The sequence below is a fragment of the Anopheles aquasalis genome, chromosome 2 (genome assembly GCF_943734665.1).
Source record: "Anopheles aquasalis chromosome 2, idAnoAquaMG_Q_19, whole genome shotgun sequence".
In the NCBI taxonomy this organism is placed as follows: domain Eukaryota; kingdom Metazoa; phylum Arthropoda; class Insecta; order Diptera; family Culicidae; genus Anopheles; species Anopheles aquasalis.
In genome coordinates, this window is record NC_064877.1 from 55199295 (window position 1) to 55216600 (window position 17306).

At 49.8% G+C, this 17306-nt stretch overlaps 3 protein-coding genes across 4 annotated transcripts; 1 reads left to right on the plus strand and 2 right to left on the minus strand.

Moving 5' to 3' along the window:
* LOC126569218 (probable chitinase 10) lies at positions 1 to 9712 on the minus strand. Of its 2 annotated transcripts, none has more exons than XM_050226160.1 (10): positions 9620 to 9712; positions 7855 to 7931; positions 7571 to 7782; positions 6989 to 7503; positions 3989 to 6924; positions 3718 to 3903; positions 3370 to 3649; positions 2302 to 3302; positions 1609 to 2234; positions 1 to 1525 (listed from the first exon to the last, which is right to left on the minus strand). In XM_050226160.1, exons 2-10 carry the CDS (start codon positions 7876 to 7878, stop codon positions 118 to 120), a joined length of 7188 nt encoding a protein of 2395 aa, XP_050082117.1. In that variant the 5' UTR covers positions 7879 to 7931; positions 9620 to 9712; the 3' UTR covers positions 1 to 117. The 2 variants fall into 2 exon arrangements, with proteins under 2 accessions (XP_050082117.1, XP_050082118.1); XM_050226161.1 differs by having other exon boundaries at positions 9574 to 9712.
* A 1925-nt stretch (positions 9713 to 11637) lies between these two features.
* On the minus strand, positions 11638 to 14265 carry LOC126579189 (probable cytosolic Fe-S cluster assembly factor AGAP009023). Its single transcript, XM_050242573.1, has 5 exons — positions 14171 to 14265; positions 14004 to 14099; positions 13660 to 13927; positions 13192 to 13584; positions 11638 to 13124 (listed from the first exon to the last, which is right to left on the minus strand). The coding sequence occupies exons 1-5, from the start codon at positions 14231 to 14233 to the stop codon at positions 12508 to 12510; spliced, it is 1437 nt and encodes a 478-aa protein (XP_050098530.1). The 5' UTR covers positions 14234 to 14265; the 3' UTR covers positions 11638 to 12507.
* A 268-nt stretch (positions 14266 to 14533) lies between these two features.
* LOC126570777 (RNA polymerase I-specific transcription initiation factor RRN3) lies at positions 14534 to 16990 on the plus strand. The gene is made up of 3 exons (XM_050228766.1): positions 14534 to 15026; positions 15091 to 16040; positions 16119 to 16990. The coding sequence occupies exons 1-3, from the start codon at positions 14820 to 14822 to the stop codon at positions 16831 to 16833; spliced, it is 1872 nt and encodes a 623-aa protein (XP_050084723.1). The 5' UTR covers positions 14534 to 14819; the 3' UTR covers positions 16834 to 16990.
* The last annotated feature ends 316 nt before the right edge of the window (positions 16991 to 17306 follow it).

Sequence of the window (17306 nt, forward strand, 5' to 3'; positions counted from 1 at the left end):
TTATTGTTTCAGATTGTTACTTTCTAATTAGGATTATTTATGACACAATTCCGAATCCATATGGCGCACATACGGACATACCGGCGTGATCTTGTGCGCGTGATTCCGTCGCTCCCCTTAGGTACAATTTTCCGGCGATTGTGTGCTGATACGGCCAAGCTCCAAATTCATCGTCCGCAGCAACGGATGGGTTCCGCATCCACACTTTCCCCGGAAATCATCCAAATCCAGCGCCCATACCATTCCGCCGCCAAGGTTCATTTGCTTCACAAACTGTGATTTGCGCCGTATTTCATCGACATCATCGTACGATACCCACTGGTTGCCACTGTACGCGTACGGTCCAATTCTGCCTTCCGGGTCGCGCTGCACCGACCACCCGCGACGATTGACCTTTTCGCAGATCTCGTAGAACGAAAGGAACCCTCCAGCGCGTGTGAATTCTCCCGCCTCGCCGGGTCCGTACGATTTATCGTTCAACCCATTCCGACGCGCATCGGCAAGCGAAAATGATTGCCCATAAAGCGGCATGCCCATGACCAACTTCCGCGACGGTGCACCCTTTTCGATCCAGTAATTGATGGAGAAGTTGGCATTGAAGTAGTCGTACGTATCGCCCGGATAGTAGTAGAGCGGTGCCACGTGCCCCGTTTGCTTGTCCCAGTTTCCATGGAAATCGTATGTCATGACGGCAATCCAATCGAAATATTCTGCCAACGCAGGCACATCGTACCCCGCGTCGATTACCATTTTGCTGGGCGATACAGCGGCCGAAAGGAGCCATTCGCGCGGTCGGAACTCAACGGCCAGCTCCTGCACGAGCCGTGCAAACCCTTCCTTCTCATCCGCGTATCCTTTCTGGCAGTCCACCTGCCAGCAAACCGGGTACTCCCAATCCAGATCCAAACCATCGAAATCGTACTTTTCGATAAACTCGACGGCATGCTTAACAAACCGTGCCCTGGCCGCTGCATCCCGGACCAATTTGCTGTACTTATCGCCCAGCGAATCATTCCAACCGCCCAGCGCAAGCGTCACCTTGGTGCCCTTTCTTTTCTGCTCCACCACACGTTCATAGAACCGATTATCGATATCGGCCCACGAGTCGTGCGTTTTGATGGTCAAACTTTCACGATCCAGTACCGCAAATCCGTACACGATGTGCGTGCAGAGGGTACTATCGATATCGTCCGGTGTGTACTTGCCATCCCCTTGCCGGTACCAGGCCCAGTTGGTGAAGTAACACACGACTTTGTAGTCATTATTTCCGGTTAGTGGAGTGTCCGGTTTGGACGGGGCCACGGTAGTGGTCGTTGTTGAGGGTTTCCTAGTAGGTCGCTGGGTCGTCGATGTAGTAGTTGTGGGACGTCGAGTGGACGTGGTGGATGTTCGCATTGTCGTTGTCTGCCAACTGGCTGCTTCGGTGCTCGGAGTCACTGATGCTACCGGTCCCTGCTTGTTTCTACATTTGCTGTTCTCTGCCCAATCGCAGTAACCATCATTCCACAGAGTGTTTGCAGGACAACTGAAAAGAGAAAAAAGAAGATCAAGATTTTGTTGAGTTCATTAGTTCCCCGTAGGTAATCGATGGAAGAACGCGTCTCTTACGTTTGCAGATAACGTTTACCATTCGTACAAACATAGTACTTGGAGCAATCCGTTTCATGGGGGACAAATAGTCGGCCATCGCATACTCCTCTCGAGCCGTCCGTATCTATTTCATCGATAGACGGTCTTGTGGTTCGCATTGTGGTAGTAGGCCGGGCAGTAGTTCGGGTAGTAGTAGGCCTACGCGTTGTCGTTGTTTTCCGGGTCGTAGTTGTTCGCATGGTGGTGGTAGTAGTGGTAGTAGGCCTGGCCATTGGTTTCGAAGTAGTCGGGTTGGTCACCGTAGCCATGGCCGTTGTGGGACGCTCTTTAGGTGGTTCGTTAGCAGGCTTTCCTGCTCCAAGGGTACACTTTGGTCCGGGACCGGGATAGTTGCGTAGCACCCGGTTAATAGTTCGCAGCAAAGGATACTCTTCGCAGTCACAGAGATTTCGGAAATCGTCTAAATCCAATGCCCAGATCATGGCACCACCGAGACCCATCGCTTTCACGAACTGGCTCTTGTGGCGAATCATGTACTGGTCGTCAAAGGACACCCACTGATCGCCCTTGTAAGCGTACGGACCCATACGTCCTTTGCGGTCTCTAACGACGTTCCAATTTTTGTCACGAATATTGGCACAAATCTGGAAACAAATGACAATAAAGCAAGCATTTAAACTATAATAACATCAACGGTCAGGTCAATCTTACTTCATAATAGGACAAAAATCCGCGAGCCCTTGTTTGATCGCCAGCTTCACCGCCACCATACGTTTGGGCGTTCAGATCGTGATTGTTGTTGTCGGCCAGTGAGAACGATTGACCGTACGTGGGCATTCCCATGACCAATTTGCGTGGATCGGCCCCCTTCTCGATCCAGTAGTGGATGGTAAAGTTAGCGTTGAACGTTTTATCAAAATCATCCGGATGCTCGTACATCGGCGCCACATGGCCAGTCTTCTTATCCCACTGACCATGATAATCATACGCCATAACCGCTATCCAGTCCATGTAGCGCGATAGGGTGGGTACATCATACCCAGCATCAATGACCTTCTTACTCGGCGAGACCGCTGACGAAAGTAGATACCCTTTCGGTTTAAACACAGCAGACAATTCCTTGACCAGCCTGGCGAATCCTTCCTTCTCATCCGCGTATCCTTTGTTGCAATCAACCTGCCAGCAAACAGGATACTCCCAATCCAAATCCAGTCCATCGAAGTTGTACTTCTCGATAAACTGCAACACATTGTCGATGAAGCGCTTTCTGGCCTGTTCGCTTCGCACCAGTCGACTGTACTTGTCGCCAGCGGAATCATTCCATCCGCCAATGGCTACGGTCACTTTTTTGCCCTTTTTCTTCAATTCAACTACACGCTCGTAGAACCGATTGTCGATGTCGGCCCACGAATCGTGTGGCTTGATCGTGAGAGCTTCCCGATCCAGTACCGCAAATCCGTACACGATGTGAGTGCACAGCTGAGGATCAATGTCTTCTGGGAGATACTTCCCATTGCCCTGCCTATACCAGGCCCAGTTGGTGAAGTAGCAGACGACTTTGTAGCTTTCTCCATCGACTAAGTTCTCCTCAATCTCGCCGCTGTCCATCGAACCTGGCTGTTGCTTTTCCGGCGAAGTGATTCCACCGTTGAGATTCTGTATAGTCGATGGTGGGGTGTTTTCGCTATCCATAGGATTAAGAACCACAGGTGCTACGGAAATGATACACCAAATTAGCATGTGGTGCGCTGCTATTCTTCATTTGTTGCTAAAACTTACGCAAGACTTCGTTACCGGTTGGTGCATCACGTAAACCTTCCCGAATGGCCGTTAGCAGAGGATGACTTCCCTGGCCACAGCGATCCTTAAAGTCATCCAAATCCAGTGCCCAGATCATGCCACCACCAAGGTCCATGGCACGGATAAATTGTACCTTTCTCAATAACGCTTCCTTATCGTCGAATGATACCCACTGATTGCCCTTGTAGGCGTATGGTCCCATCCGCTGCAGCTCGTCCTGTACCACCGTCCATTCCTTGTTCTGTATACGGTCACAGATCTGAAGAGAAAGAATCGAATTAGATCACAGCATTGAAGAATCCAACGCCTACTTCAGCTGAGACTCACTTCGTAATACGCCAAAAATCCGGCCGCCTTAGTAAACTCGCCTGCTTGTCCCGCGCCCGGTGCTTTCGCGTTTAGTCCATTCTTTTTCGTATCTGCCAGTTGGAAAGATTGACCATACAGTGGCATTCCCATGACGATTTTTCTCGACGGTGCTCCCTTCTGTATCCAATAGTTGATGGAATAGTTCTAGTGTACAAAAAATGCAAGATACTCAACGTTAGCTATCGAATCGGCACTCGTCGGAACAAGCTTTTCACTCATCACCACTTACTGCATTAAAGAAATCGATTTCATCTTCTGGATGATAGTACAACGGTGCAACATGGCCAGTTTGTTTGTCCCACTGACCATGGAAATCGTAAGTCATGACAGCAATCCAATCAAAGTACTTGGCCAACGCGGCCACATCATACCCCGCGTCAATGACCGTCTTACTGGGTGAAACGGCAGCAGATAGCAACCATCCACGGGGCTTGAAGGCTTCCGAAAGTTCCCGTACTAGCTCCGTAAATCCTTCCTTCTCATCGGCGAATCCTTTCTTACAATCCACCTGCCAGCAAACCGGATACTCCCAGTCCAGATCCAGTCCCTCGAAACCATACTTCTCCAGGAATCCGATCACATGCTCCACAAACTTGGCCCGAGCGGAAGCACTTCGCACCAACCGGCTATACTTATCGCCAGCCGAATCATTCCAACCACCGATGGCAAGCGTCACCTTGACTCCCTTCTCCTTAGCGGCCACAACACGCGTATAAAACTTGTTGTCTATATCCGCCCACGAGTCGTGGGTCTTAATGGTCAACGTGGAGTAATCCAGCACGGCAAACCCGTACACAATGTGCGTGCAGAGATCGGTTCGGATATGGTCCGGTGTGTACTTGCCGTATCCCTTCCGATACCAGGCCCAGTTCGTGAAGTAGCACACCATTTTGTAGTACCCGGACAGTGGATCCAGCACTGGCGGTGGTGTAGAGGGCGCCCTTGTTGTTGTAGTCGTCCTGGCGGTCGTTGTGGTACGTTTCTCGGTCGTCGAGACGACATACTGTGGACCATCGATGTCTTGGTTCGAATTCTGCCACGAATTATTCTCATCCGAGTTGTTTTCCGTACTCTCAGGAATTGCACCCTGGGAACAACGGGCATTTGCTGGCCAGTCGCATATATGCAGCTGTTGATTCCAGTGCAGACCATCGGCACAGCTAGCCGACTCTAGACGGCCCCAGTTACACACTAAATACTGACTGCAATCGCCCGGAAATGGGACATGTGTGTTGCCATCACATGGATCATCCTCAGATAGAACCTTCAAGGCGCTGGATTTACGCAAAAGTCTGAAGTACAGCTCATTACTGATGCAGTTTACGTTCTCTTCCCAGTCGCAATTTTTATCCGTCTGGCTCCAGTACAAATCGGGACCACACTGTTGTTCCACCTTTTTCTCATTCACACAAATGTAGAAACTGTCGCAGTTCCGGTGCGGATAGTATTCGCCATTTCGACAAGTTTCCATGGGATTGTTGACTGGAGCGAGAGCCGGAGTCGTGGTCGTGGTAGTAGTCGTGGTAGGTCTGGTCGTTGGTCTAGGTGTGTTTGGGACTCTTGCAGGCGTTGTCTTCCTTCGAGTAGGACGAGTCGTTGGTCCTTGCGTAGTTGTCGTCGTACGTCTATTGGAGGTCGTCGTACGTCTCGAAGTAGATGTTGTCGTTTGTTCTGTGGTAGATGTCGGTGCCACCGTTGATTCCATGTCCATTTCACACTTTGCTGAAGCTGGCCAATCACACAGCTTAGCTGCAGCGTTCCAATGCAGACCGCCAGCGCAAAACTGTTGCTTAAACTCCGACAACACACAGCGATAGTACGAGTTGCAATTCGTTGGATGGGCCTTGTACTGATTACCTTCACAGCTTTCGGCGTCGCTCAGCTCCGGCATTATTAGGCCCGGTACTGGGATGGTTGTGCCAACCGTTGTGACCGGTGGACTCTCGGTGGTGGTTGTCGTCGTTGGAGTTGTCGTTGTCGTTCGACGGGTTGAAGTCGTTCTTGTAGTGGTAGTTGTGGTAGTTGTCGTTGGAGCCGTCGTTGTGGTGGTTCGGCGGGTAGTAGTGGTACTATCCGGTGTCCACGATGGCCATGTTGTATGTGAGTGAGCCGGTGTGGTAGTAGTACTTCCAAAACCACTCTCCGGACCAAACGTCATCTCGGCCGGAACTGGAGTTACTGGTTTTGATGGTCGCGAACAATCCATACTACTCGGCGCGGGAGTGCTCAAGCGTCCTAGGGCTCGGTTAATGGCCCTTAGAACGGGATAGCTTTCCTCGCAGCAGCGGTTCTGGTAGTCATCTAAATCCACAGTCCACGCGGCTATACCACCGAATCCAGACTTGATGGCGTACTTTGCTTTCGCCGTTGCCGACACTGGATCATCGTAGCCAACCCACTGCTTTCCGTCGGTAGCGTATGGGCCAGATTTCATCGTTGCATCTCGACCAACGGTCCACTTTTGTTTCCGCACCCTTTGGCAGATCTCATAGTAAGCCAACATTCCGGGTTGCTTTGTGTCTTCGCCAGCATCACCAGCTCCCGTAGCAGGACTTCCCTCTCCCGGAGCGCCTCGTGTGCTCTGAGCTAAGGTAAACGTTTGTCCATACATCGGCACCCCAACGATAAGTTTCTGCTTATCAGCTCCCATGTTGACCAGCAGTTGCATTGCGTAGTCCGTATTGTACTGGGGATACTTATCGGTGGCGCTACCGTACAGTGGACTGACATGGCCGGTCTGTTCTTCCCACGATCCATGATAATCGTACGTCATGACGGTCATGAAATCTACGTGTTTCGAGATCTCCACCATATCATACGCAACGGCAATAACTTCCTTGTACCCTGATATACTCGTGCTGAGCAATAGGTTTTCCGCTTCGAATGCCTTGCGTAGCTCGCGGATCAAAGTGGCAAAGTTTTGCTTGTCGCTCGAGGAACCTTGTGAGCAATCGCTCTGCCAGCAAACTGGATAGTTCCAGTCCATGTGCAGTCCGGAGAAGCGATGTTTCTTTAGAAACACGATCGCATTTGTGATGAAATTCAGACGGTTACTAGAGGAGCCCGTTAGTTCGGAATACTTCTCACCCGCCGAATCAGTCCATCCTCCTAGTCCGAGCAGCACAGGAACTTCTCCCGCAGCAGATACGGTCCTGTGGTACATATCTGTGGAAATGAGCGTCGGTTAATAATCTAATTCATATACAGCCATTACAAATCGGTTGCTTACTGTTATCCAGATCTGCCCAACTATCAAACTCCTTCATCGTTAAGGTGATTGGATCGAGTGACGCGAACGAGTACACTATGTGCGTGCACAGACTGGCGTCCAGGTTTTCCGGAACAAACTGGGCCTCTCCTTTACGATAGAAACCCCAGCTAGTCATGTGACAGACGACTTTATAATCGCCTTTACCCGCCTGTCGGTACGAGGGCACCTGCATTAAACTCATCGGAGTATTCACAATGTCCTTGCTGCTAAGCAACTGTTGATATGGAGATCCTGCCCGGTAAGGCATCGGTCGATTAGCAGGCCGCGCGGGTATAACGTAGGCAGCGAACTTATCCTCCCCACGGAAGAAACTCTTGAAGCTTTCGGCATCCACAGTTTTCGGTGAGGTAACCCACTTTAGCTGTTGTTTGCTAACAACATGCTTCACCTTGCTTACCGTGTCCTCAATCGCATCGTCCATGTCGATGATGCGGAACTCTACAGAATCCCGCAGTGGAAGACGTTCATCGATGCTGTAGGGAAAGGGGATGCATTAGCTTCATTAATAAATTTCCAGTATTGCGACAAAGCTATACTTACAGATTGGCCGGAATACTTTCGACGGCACTACGCAGCGGCAGTGACTCACTACCATAGTCATGGCTCTCCGTATCGGCTACTACCTGCTTCTCGAATCCATGGGCCGGTATTCGTTCTACGCTGCTCCGGACAAAGCTCACGGGTTCTGGTTGTTCAATGCGTATGGCCAGCACCGCGCTGCAGCTCACCAGCCAGACACCGACAATGGTCAACTAAACGAATGCCAGTGGATTTGTTAAGAACAATTGCACCGAATGCAGCAGCAGAATCGCCACAGGACTTACCACTTTATACAGCGCCAGACTCATTGTGTTTCGCTTTCACCTCATCGGAGCATTGAAATGGAACTGAACTGGAGTGTCTGTAAAGGGTACGGAAATGAATCATACAACAATACATATTGTCAAGTAATGAGCTCAAGACACGGTGAAAAAGAGACCATTAATCGACCGGTACGCTAAGCCGGAAACCCAAATAAGTCCATCAAGTGACCCACAAAATTGGGTCACCACGTGCCTGGCGTCCACAGCAACTCAGCATAAAGGACAAACGGAACGGTGTGGAACAGCAACAACGAAAATAATTTTCAAGGTCTATGTCATTGGCCCAACAACGGTGAACGAACGCGGCGGCTGCTGGCTGTTACCATAGTCACACCACCACTCGGTGACGCTGACAGGGAAACCTGTTCCCATCCCAGCAGCACGTGCCCATTCAACTTCAACATCTCGTGAGATGTTGGCGGCGCAGAGCAGCAGCTACTACGAAAGCTATGATGATTCAAGTCTCGCGTCGCTTACACACGATACCGCTAGAATATGTAGGTAGGCTGTGCTCATGGAGCGCGCTCCATGGCGACGAACCCGCCGAGAACCGAACCGAACCCAAGGCACGGAGGTCGCACGAACAGAGACCGAACCGTTTATGCCAACGATCCGCCGATCAGATTCGCTGCGCCAAATCTTTCTCGAGTCTCTCTTTTGCTTCTTCGAAGACATCACATCACCACTGCACGATCGTGTTCTGGTGACTAACTGGCTGAGGTCGCGATGAAGTTGGTGTTAAGCCATACTACGATGGTGCCGCCGTCTTCCAGGGACAACCATCACCATTGGGCGATGATTATTGATTCTGACCTCGTTGCAGTTACGTGCTACTTTGCGACATTGATGTCGGTGCGATATTTTTGGACAGTGTCCGCAGCGACGGGGTCGCGGCATCAAACGGCTTTAATCCATAATTTGGAAGACACTTCACGTGCGTGTTCTGGTGACCAAGAAACCAGTCGAGCGCGCGCTGAGATGAGCTTTCACATTTGTGGGTTTGCTGATAAATGTAGCACTACCATAGCGAAGAAGCGGGTTTCACTAAATATACACATTCTTGCCGTGGTCCGTCCACACACCACAAGAACAGCGCACTCGATGCGATGCGAAATGAGGCCATGGAGCAGCACGCGAGCGAGCTGCGGATCTAACGGTTTCACGCTTCCTTCTTGGCTTGCCTTTGCTTGGTTGCTAAAGTGTCCGCGAGTTGACCAGCGCACAAACCACCAGAGTTCCAGTCTATTCGCAATTCAAATTGGGTCCTACTCAGGTTTCACGTAAAATTGATTGTCGATTTACAATCTAGTGCACGAGTGGCGGCAGCAAACTGTATCTGGTTGCTATCCTATATATTCGCTATACTGGGCACTTGGGCACTGGGCACTTGGCGCAACATCAACTTTCACGATGCTACCATGATGGAAAGGCATGGAACCGACGAGAAGCACGTAATCAGCTTGGATCGGCATTATGTTCTCCGGTAACACCCCGCTTGTTCCACCACTTGTTGCCATACAGTTTCTCATTCTTATTGCAAGTTTCCCATGCCCCACAGCATTCGATGACGGACGTAGTAGGCTCACTGGTGCGCACACAGCAATGCGTATTGCAATTTAGCAGAAAATTTCATTTCAATGCTTCTGCCGACTTCTGTTGTGTCGTTAAATTCGAGCTCACCTATGCACCCGAATATATGCACCGAGGGGATTTCTATTGCACTCACTTTGGTTCAGTCACGTCCAACACTTCCGCCGTACTGGCGTATTACTCGGACCCGGGCACTCGGCACAGACACGCACCGTCACTTGAAAACACCAACGAACCGACTAATTCTTATTCATCCCGAACTCCTTCTTTTTATACCATCAGTAGCCCCCGGGATGGCGAGCGGACTCATCGTCGACGATGGCCACGACGAAGACGACGGCGGCCAGTAGGGCGGGCGGAACCTGGCGTACAAACTTGTTCTTGTGACAAAATGGTATTCCTGTTCTTTCTTCTCCTTTTTGTTCTAGCAGATCGCAGAAGTTTGATTTCAAATGAGGAACAACAAGACAACGTAAGGCAATATTTAAGATCCTCTTGCAATCGATCCACCGTGGAGGTGTGTAACGGTTGGTTTCTGGAAGGAAAGTAAATTAAGTTTATAAAACAAAATTAGTTCACTGCAACTACACCAATAAGTCGATTACTAGTCTTTTGCATTTTGCAATTCAGGATACATTGCAGTAACGGAAAATTGCCACGGAAGTGCAATAAGGTCTAACCTTCAGATATCTTCAGATAGATTATAGATACGTTGATCCGCTTATCGACCATCGGCGTGAACTAAACGCACCAACTAGAATATAAACCGACTGGAGAAAATATTAGATCCACGTGCACCTTACACGTATCTTCCGCGCGATTGGCCTTAGGCCGACTGGCTGTGCGTAGAGCATTCATTGCAAGTCTATTGTAAGTCTTGGCGCATCGCTGTAACTCACGGTTCTCAAGGGTAAAGATGTGAGCAACAACCCAGATGCCCAGGGTGCAACGATTCTCATGCAAAAAAAAAAGCCAAAGGTAACCGACAGTAGCAGCAGCAACAGAATCGACTGGACCTGCCCGCAAGCCTGGCTGCCGGTCTGCCGCTCTTGTGGACTATCGGGGCGTATCGCGCATTAAAGTGCTCCAGTTCTTGTGAGGAGTCGGGATGCCGCGGGAGTGCCTGTTGCAAACGCACACCTCAGGTGGCTGGTTGCTCGAACCGGTATTCCGGGTCCCGGGCTGTAAAAGGCTGTTGTTCGCCCTTGATCTTCAACGCGCCATATTACGCCACAGCTGAAGCCAGGGCCGGCTCGGAATCCTTGGGGCACGATTTTAACGGAGTTCTTCCTACGGGGCCTGGTCACGATACAGCACTCCGGTGCCATCGGGCTGGTATTTCGCAAAGAGCGTCCAGCTTCCAGTGTCCCAAAATTCATCGCTTCCCCGTTCGATTTCGAAGCGATTTCCAAACCGCGCGCACCCCAAACAGGTTCTGGACCGGTGTGCGCGGGCGGTCGAACAATATGCCATTCCGTTCTTGGCAGCGAGTTGGACGATTTGCTAGAATTTCTGAAAACATCCCCGTTCCGAAATGTAAATTCCTCGAAAAGCCGAATGTACCGTTGCTTTCGAACGGTGTCTTCCCGAGAAAGAGTGCGTGTTCTGCGCAGCGTATCTTAATGCGGCTTAACTTTGACTTATGCAAATACGCGCGATCTTCCCCCCGAAAGTTCTCATCTGGGGCGTGAAAGTTTGCGTAAAATCCAGATGTATCGCGCCAGTGTGTGATGTGCGGTTCTATAGCGACAGAACTGGCCCCGGGCCTCGTCCACGGTGGGGTGTTCATTTGCTGCCCCGGACAAACATCTTTGCTTTCAGCTGAAATCACCTTAAAACGCCATCAAATTAATGTATCAACGGAGATCAAATTACTGGCGCGCAGAATGCGGTCAAGCAGAAAGCAAATTTGTCTCAGATCTCTCAGCCACTCAATGACTCCATCTCCAGGTCATTGACTTTTGGTAAATGGCAGTTCAGCAGTGTTCAAATGATAAGATCTGCAGTTTCAAAGATCCCATTTATTCGGATGCAGCCGCGGTTTTATAAGTTTTATAATTGCTCGATTGCTCCGAGTACACATGGAGACGCCCAGTTGTTGAAATTTTGAGAGCGTCATTTTCGTTCCATTTTGTCATCGATTGTTCGAACCTGTTCACGTCTTTATGATCTTTATTGGAAGGAAACTAAAACGAAGAATTCAATATGTTCAATACATTCGCTTGCTTCATCCATCAGATTCTCGTCCCATTCTCCCTGTCCGCCGGCATGTCCGGCCGGTCTAAAATTTTTGGCTAAATGTCAAGCGAATTATTTGCTTTTTGTTCTTCGGAGTGTTTACTTGCGCTGCCGGGAACCAGTTTTAATCATCATCCATCCACTGGCTGGCGAGAAGGAAAGGCAGTGCACATATTGACTATCGGACAGAATTGGATTGGATCGCCTGATCGTTCGTTCGTTCGGTTTGCGCACAAATGTCGTAGACCTCGTAGGTAAGCTGCTGGTGCCTGGGTTCTCTGCACGTTCCCGGTTACACCCCAGCCGTATGCAATTAATATTTATGTTATTTCTTCACTTTATGCAGCCTCTGCACCGGGGCCGTCTTGTTCCGTTGGCATACTGATGAGTGGTTATCCTCGCGTCGCCATGGCAATGCTCAACAGTGACGTAGCTCTTAGTTCACTGTGCTTATGCCGCCAAATGTAGCAGCAAGCAGGCCGGCTGGCTGGCTGGATTTGAATGTCAAGATCGGATTCCAGGATTCAACGTTCGATAACCAGAGAGCGCTTCTGTAAACCTGTTTCGTCGCGATCGAACGAGCGAAGGGTGTGTTCGGATTTTGCAGTGCCACCGGCCACCGGCCACCGTATGCACTTCCTATTTGGCCGAGCCTTTGCCAAAACCGGTTTACGGTTGTTTTGATGCTTTCTTCGTAGGTTGCCCCAGTGGTGCTAGTACGTTTGTTTATTTATCGCATATTTTCCCTGACTGCCCCCCGGGCGAGGGGAGCGGCACATTTATGCGCTACCATTTTATGTTGAGGGCGGAGTTAATTTTCTCAATCTGGTGGTAGGTTGTGTGAAGCATACTCTGTCGCTTGTTGTTATCACCATCACTGTCCAGGAAGGTGGTGTACAGATGCTGTACGCTTTCGTTCTCCGGGTTCGACTGGGGCAGCGAACGGTACATTAGCTCCAGTTCGGCCGTCAGCTCCCGGGGCGTTTTCCCACCCTCCGGTCGTACCTGGGCCCCACCGTTCAAGCACCCGGACGGGCACGCCATTATCTCGACGTAATCGTAAGTGCTTTTACCTCGCTTTAGCTTCTGCACCATATTTTGAATGTTACGGAATCCATTGGCGATCGCGAAACGGAGCACCACCTTACCTTCGTGCTCGAGAACGGCCTCGCGCATATCGTTATTCCGCAGTGCCTTGAATTCCACCGTGTCCACTGGCAGGTTGAAGAGTTTGCGTGCGGCGTACTTAAGAATGTGTTCACTGTATCCTCCGGAACCGGATGTTTCGTGTGACCAAACGAAGGCAGGCGGTCGGGCCGTTGGCCAGGGCCAATCGATTGGACACTTCTCGACGAGCTGAAGGGTTTCTAGTCCGAGGCTTTCGAGCATTTGCTCAATCTCAACTGCAACGACAGGAGAGCATCATTAAACGATCGGAGCTAGTTACTGAACCAGAATCCGGTTACTTACTCGACGTTATGACACAATCAACGTCGTGACTGTTTTCGACTTCACTAAAGAAATCTTCCCGTGAAGCTTCTAGCTTTTTATCATAGCAAGGCATGACGGTAACATGGTAGATGCGATTGCTGGTCGTGCCAATGATCTTCGCCAAATATTGCTTCACCAGCATACCCATGACCTGCTGCGGTGAACGTGTGGTTGAAATGTACGGTAGGATAAAGTTCCCGTGCGTTTTCTCTGCGTAGCACACCCAACCGGGACAGGAGGAGGCTAGCATCGGTAGCGATTTGCGGTTGGTGTTGTATCGTTCGACGAACTCGTTCCTGCTTTCGATCAACGCTAAATCATCCGCTATTTTTGTGTCCACCACCATGTCCGCACCAAGCTTTTTAAAGTACCCTGAAAGAGCAAATCGATGTGAATCTTCGCACGACTTATCGCTGCCGGTCCGGTGCGCGGCGTGCGTTATCTTACCAGCGATATGTTCGAACGTCTCCTCCGGGTTCAGATTATATTTACGTGCCAACGAGAGGATGGGCTGCTGCGAAACGGTGAAAACAATGAACTTTACCTCATCGTGTTGGCCATTCAATTTAGCCAGATTGTTCGCGTTCATCACGCGCAACAGTTCCTCCTGGCTTTGCTGCGAGATCAGCACACCTTCGGCCGATGTTATACAACCGGAACAGGCCAAACAATCGGCCAGCGTTATTTCCACCTTTTCCAGCTTCTGTATGCCACTCTGGAACGGGAAAACCATGGGGAGATGTTGGGGTTACCACGAGATGTTGGGGAACCTCCTAGCACACTATGATTACCGTCGATTCCTGGACGTAGGATCCATCCTCTTGGATTGTTATTTTTGCTCCCGTCTTGCTCTTGCTTGTCTCTATTTTCACGGGTTTTATGCATTCCTGGCGCAAGTGTTGGAAGAAAGGAAGATGAATCCCGGGTCTGAACTTTAGCTGTGAGCGTGCAAAATTACCTGTGAGGGTGTGATAAAGTCGTCCAAATCGGTTAACTGAAGAGCGCTGCTGAATCGCGACATTTTCGGTGTGTTTTGCGTGTGTTTTTCCTGGAATCAGCTGTGGCGGAGTGCTAGGCCGTTTTCACCAACAAAGAACACTAATATTTTTTAATAAAAATGCTATGCTGTTGATAGTTATTTTATTTAATGGAAATGTAATAAATTTAAGTAAAAAAGTGCTTTTTGCAAAAAAAAGGATTATTTAAAATGCATTTAACAGCTTTGTCATCCACGCGACTCATGCGACCAAATCCAAATCCAATGCCGGAATGTTCTACACACCTTGGTTCCCGTGGTGAAATTGCCAGCCGTGTCGTGGTAAAAACGTGCTCGGTTGATCCGGTTGGTGTTTTGGAAAGTTGTGAAATAACGCCCCAAGGGGGCCCCTTTTCGGTCAGGATTAACACAAACTACTTGTGTTTCCCTTCGGCCTATCGGTTCAGTGCAACGTTTCACAGGAAAAACACGAAGTAACAGCGATTTCCCGGTCGGACCGAACGAACTGCGTAGTGCGGGTGTGTGTGTAACCTTGAACGGGAACGGGAAGTTCCTGGTTCCTTCTCGTGATCCCCAAACCCCCGGAACCCAAAACGCGCGCCATGCCAGCATGTCTGCGACTACGGAAAAACCGCGGTTATCATCCATCCTCAAATCGCCCTGCCCGCTGCAGGACGGCAAAAGTGCAACACCCCGTAACAACAAGGTCCGGTTCGTTGCGCTGTCCATCGAGTCGGCACTGCAAGATGTCGTGGATAACAACCGGTTAGCAACGTACGAGGAGCTGCTGCAGAAGCTGAAGGAAGAAGACATCGATGTATGTATGCTTTGATCCGCCCGAAGATGGTTGGATTTATTTTACAAGTTTCTATTACTTGCAGGACGTGCATTTTATGGAGCTGTTTATCGATGCGAAACGGAGTGTGCCGCTGATGAAGACGTACTTCACCATGCTGGTCGATCAGCTGCTGTCGGTACGCTGGCTAGACCGATCGGATGAGTGCATTGAGGCGTACAAGAATTTCGTGATCGAACTCTCGATCGTGCAAAAGAACTTTTGCCCGATGACGATCACGAAACTGGTGAAACTGTTCATCCCTACACCAACCGCCCGTAACCAGTGGAATGTCGGAGTGCCGGAAGATGGGCAACGGTTGCAGCTCGCTTCCGTACACGATCTTATCATGAGACTGACCAATGTGATTCCTATGATCTTCGATTGGGTGCTTAAGCAGCTAAAAAAAAATTTTCCCTACCACAAGAAACCAACCTACGAGGTGACCGGCTACCTGTACAACGTGCTGCAGGTAACGCAGTATGCCTCGATCTACTGTGATGAGCTGCTGGAAATCGTGTTCCTTCAACTGCTGCAGCTGGATGTGAATGTTCCGCGGAGCGAAATAGAAAAGTTCGAGTACCCCGACGAGGACATGATGTTCGACATGGCACTCAATGGAGAAGAGGAGGAGGAGGGCAAGGACGAAGGAGAGCGTACGACGATGAAACATCCGCTGGCGGAAACGCTCGACTGTTTCATGCACATCATGTTCAACTTTATCGAGCGATCAATCAAAGAGGAAGGTGGCCAGGCGGATCGATTGTTTAAGATCATGTTCAAACAGTTCGAAACACACGTCCTGCCCACACACAACACGGACCACGTACAGTTTCTGCTGTTTTACTTTTGCAGCTTTAAGTTATCGTATGCGGAACATTTTATCAGTTCGCTGTGGAAGAACGTTAGCAATCCCAACATTTCCCCGACGGTGCGGCAGGCATCGGTCGGGTATATCGCTAGTATGCTGGCCAGAGCAAAGTTCGTTCCTCTAAGGTAAGGCCATCGGCCCCGGGCGGGGGAATGCATAGATTGTCCTTTCTCTAATGTCTCTCTCTCTCTATCTCTCGATAGCTTCTTGAAGACAATGCTGCAAGAGTTGTCCCAGTGGGTGCATGGCTACATTCAGCGCAGTGACTCGATGCACCACAATCAAACGCTGAAAGCACATCTGGTATTTTATTCCGTTTGTCAGGCCATCTTTTACGTGGTTGCGTTCCGCAGTAAGCACCTGACGGCGAATGCGAAGAATCTGGCCTTCCTCCAATCACTGCAACTGTCCTCGATCGTGACGTGTCACCTGAATCCACTGCGCGTCTGTCTACCGACGGTGGCCACCGCATTTGCTGGCATAACGCGGGCCTACCAGCTGGCGTACTGCCACACGATACTGGAACGCAATGCACGCCGCAAATTGGCCACGGTATACTCGAACAGCAGCGCCCAAACGCCCGCAGACTGTCTCGATACCTTCTTCCCCTTCGATCCGTACATGCTGATCAAGTCGGGCCAACGCATTGAACCACTGTATCTGCAGTATCAGGCCCATGAGGTCGATGAGGAGCATGGCATGGGTGGAGGGGCCGAGTACGGGGGGGCGGCTCACGGTAGCGATGCCAGCTTGGTGAGTGGCCGCAAGCGCTACGATTCGAACACGGACGATATCGATGACTTTATCCCCGAGAGTAAGCGACGCAAACACACCGCCACCACCACCACTAGTCACGGGATGGATATGAATGGCGAGTTTACGTATTCTTACGGCGTTTCACCGGGATTCCACAGTTAGGCTAATAAGATTGGCCACCATCTCGCGCGCTTTCGTACGTGTACCGAGGTGCACTCGGGGAGCGTTTATTTTAAGTGAATATCCAGTGCATTGAGTATGCAGTTTACGTGTTAAGCTGTAAGGTACGCTATGAAATACAGTTTCAAATCAAATTCAATCATTTGGTCTTCGAGTTTTTTTTCTTTCTGGCTTAACTTATTGAATAACTAGCTGATTTTCCCGATTTCACACGGATATACGGTATGGTTTTTGTTCCCTTGGTCCATCTTTCTTATCCTATTTCTAGCACGATATCATTTGTAGCATTTAACGTGTCTATCAGCTTGAGTTTTAGTAGATTCAAATACAGCTCAAACTCGAGTTGAAACATTCCCAAGATCGTTTCTTTTTTTTATTCGAAAATAGTGCAATATCATAATGAAAGCCCTATTTTGTTTCAATGGGCAATTCTATCTAAAAAATCGCTTAGTCCC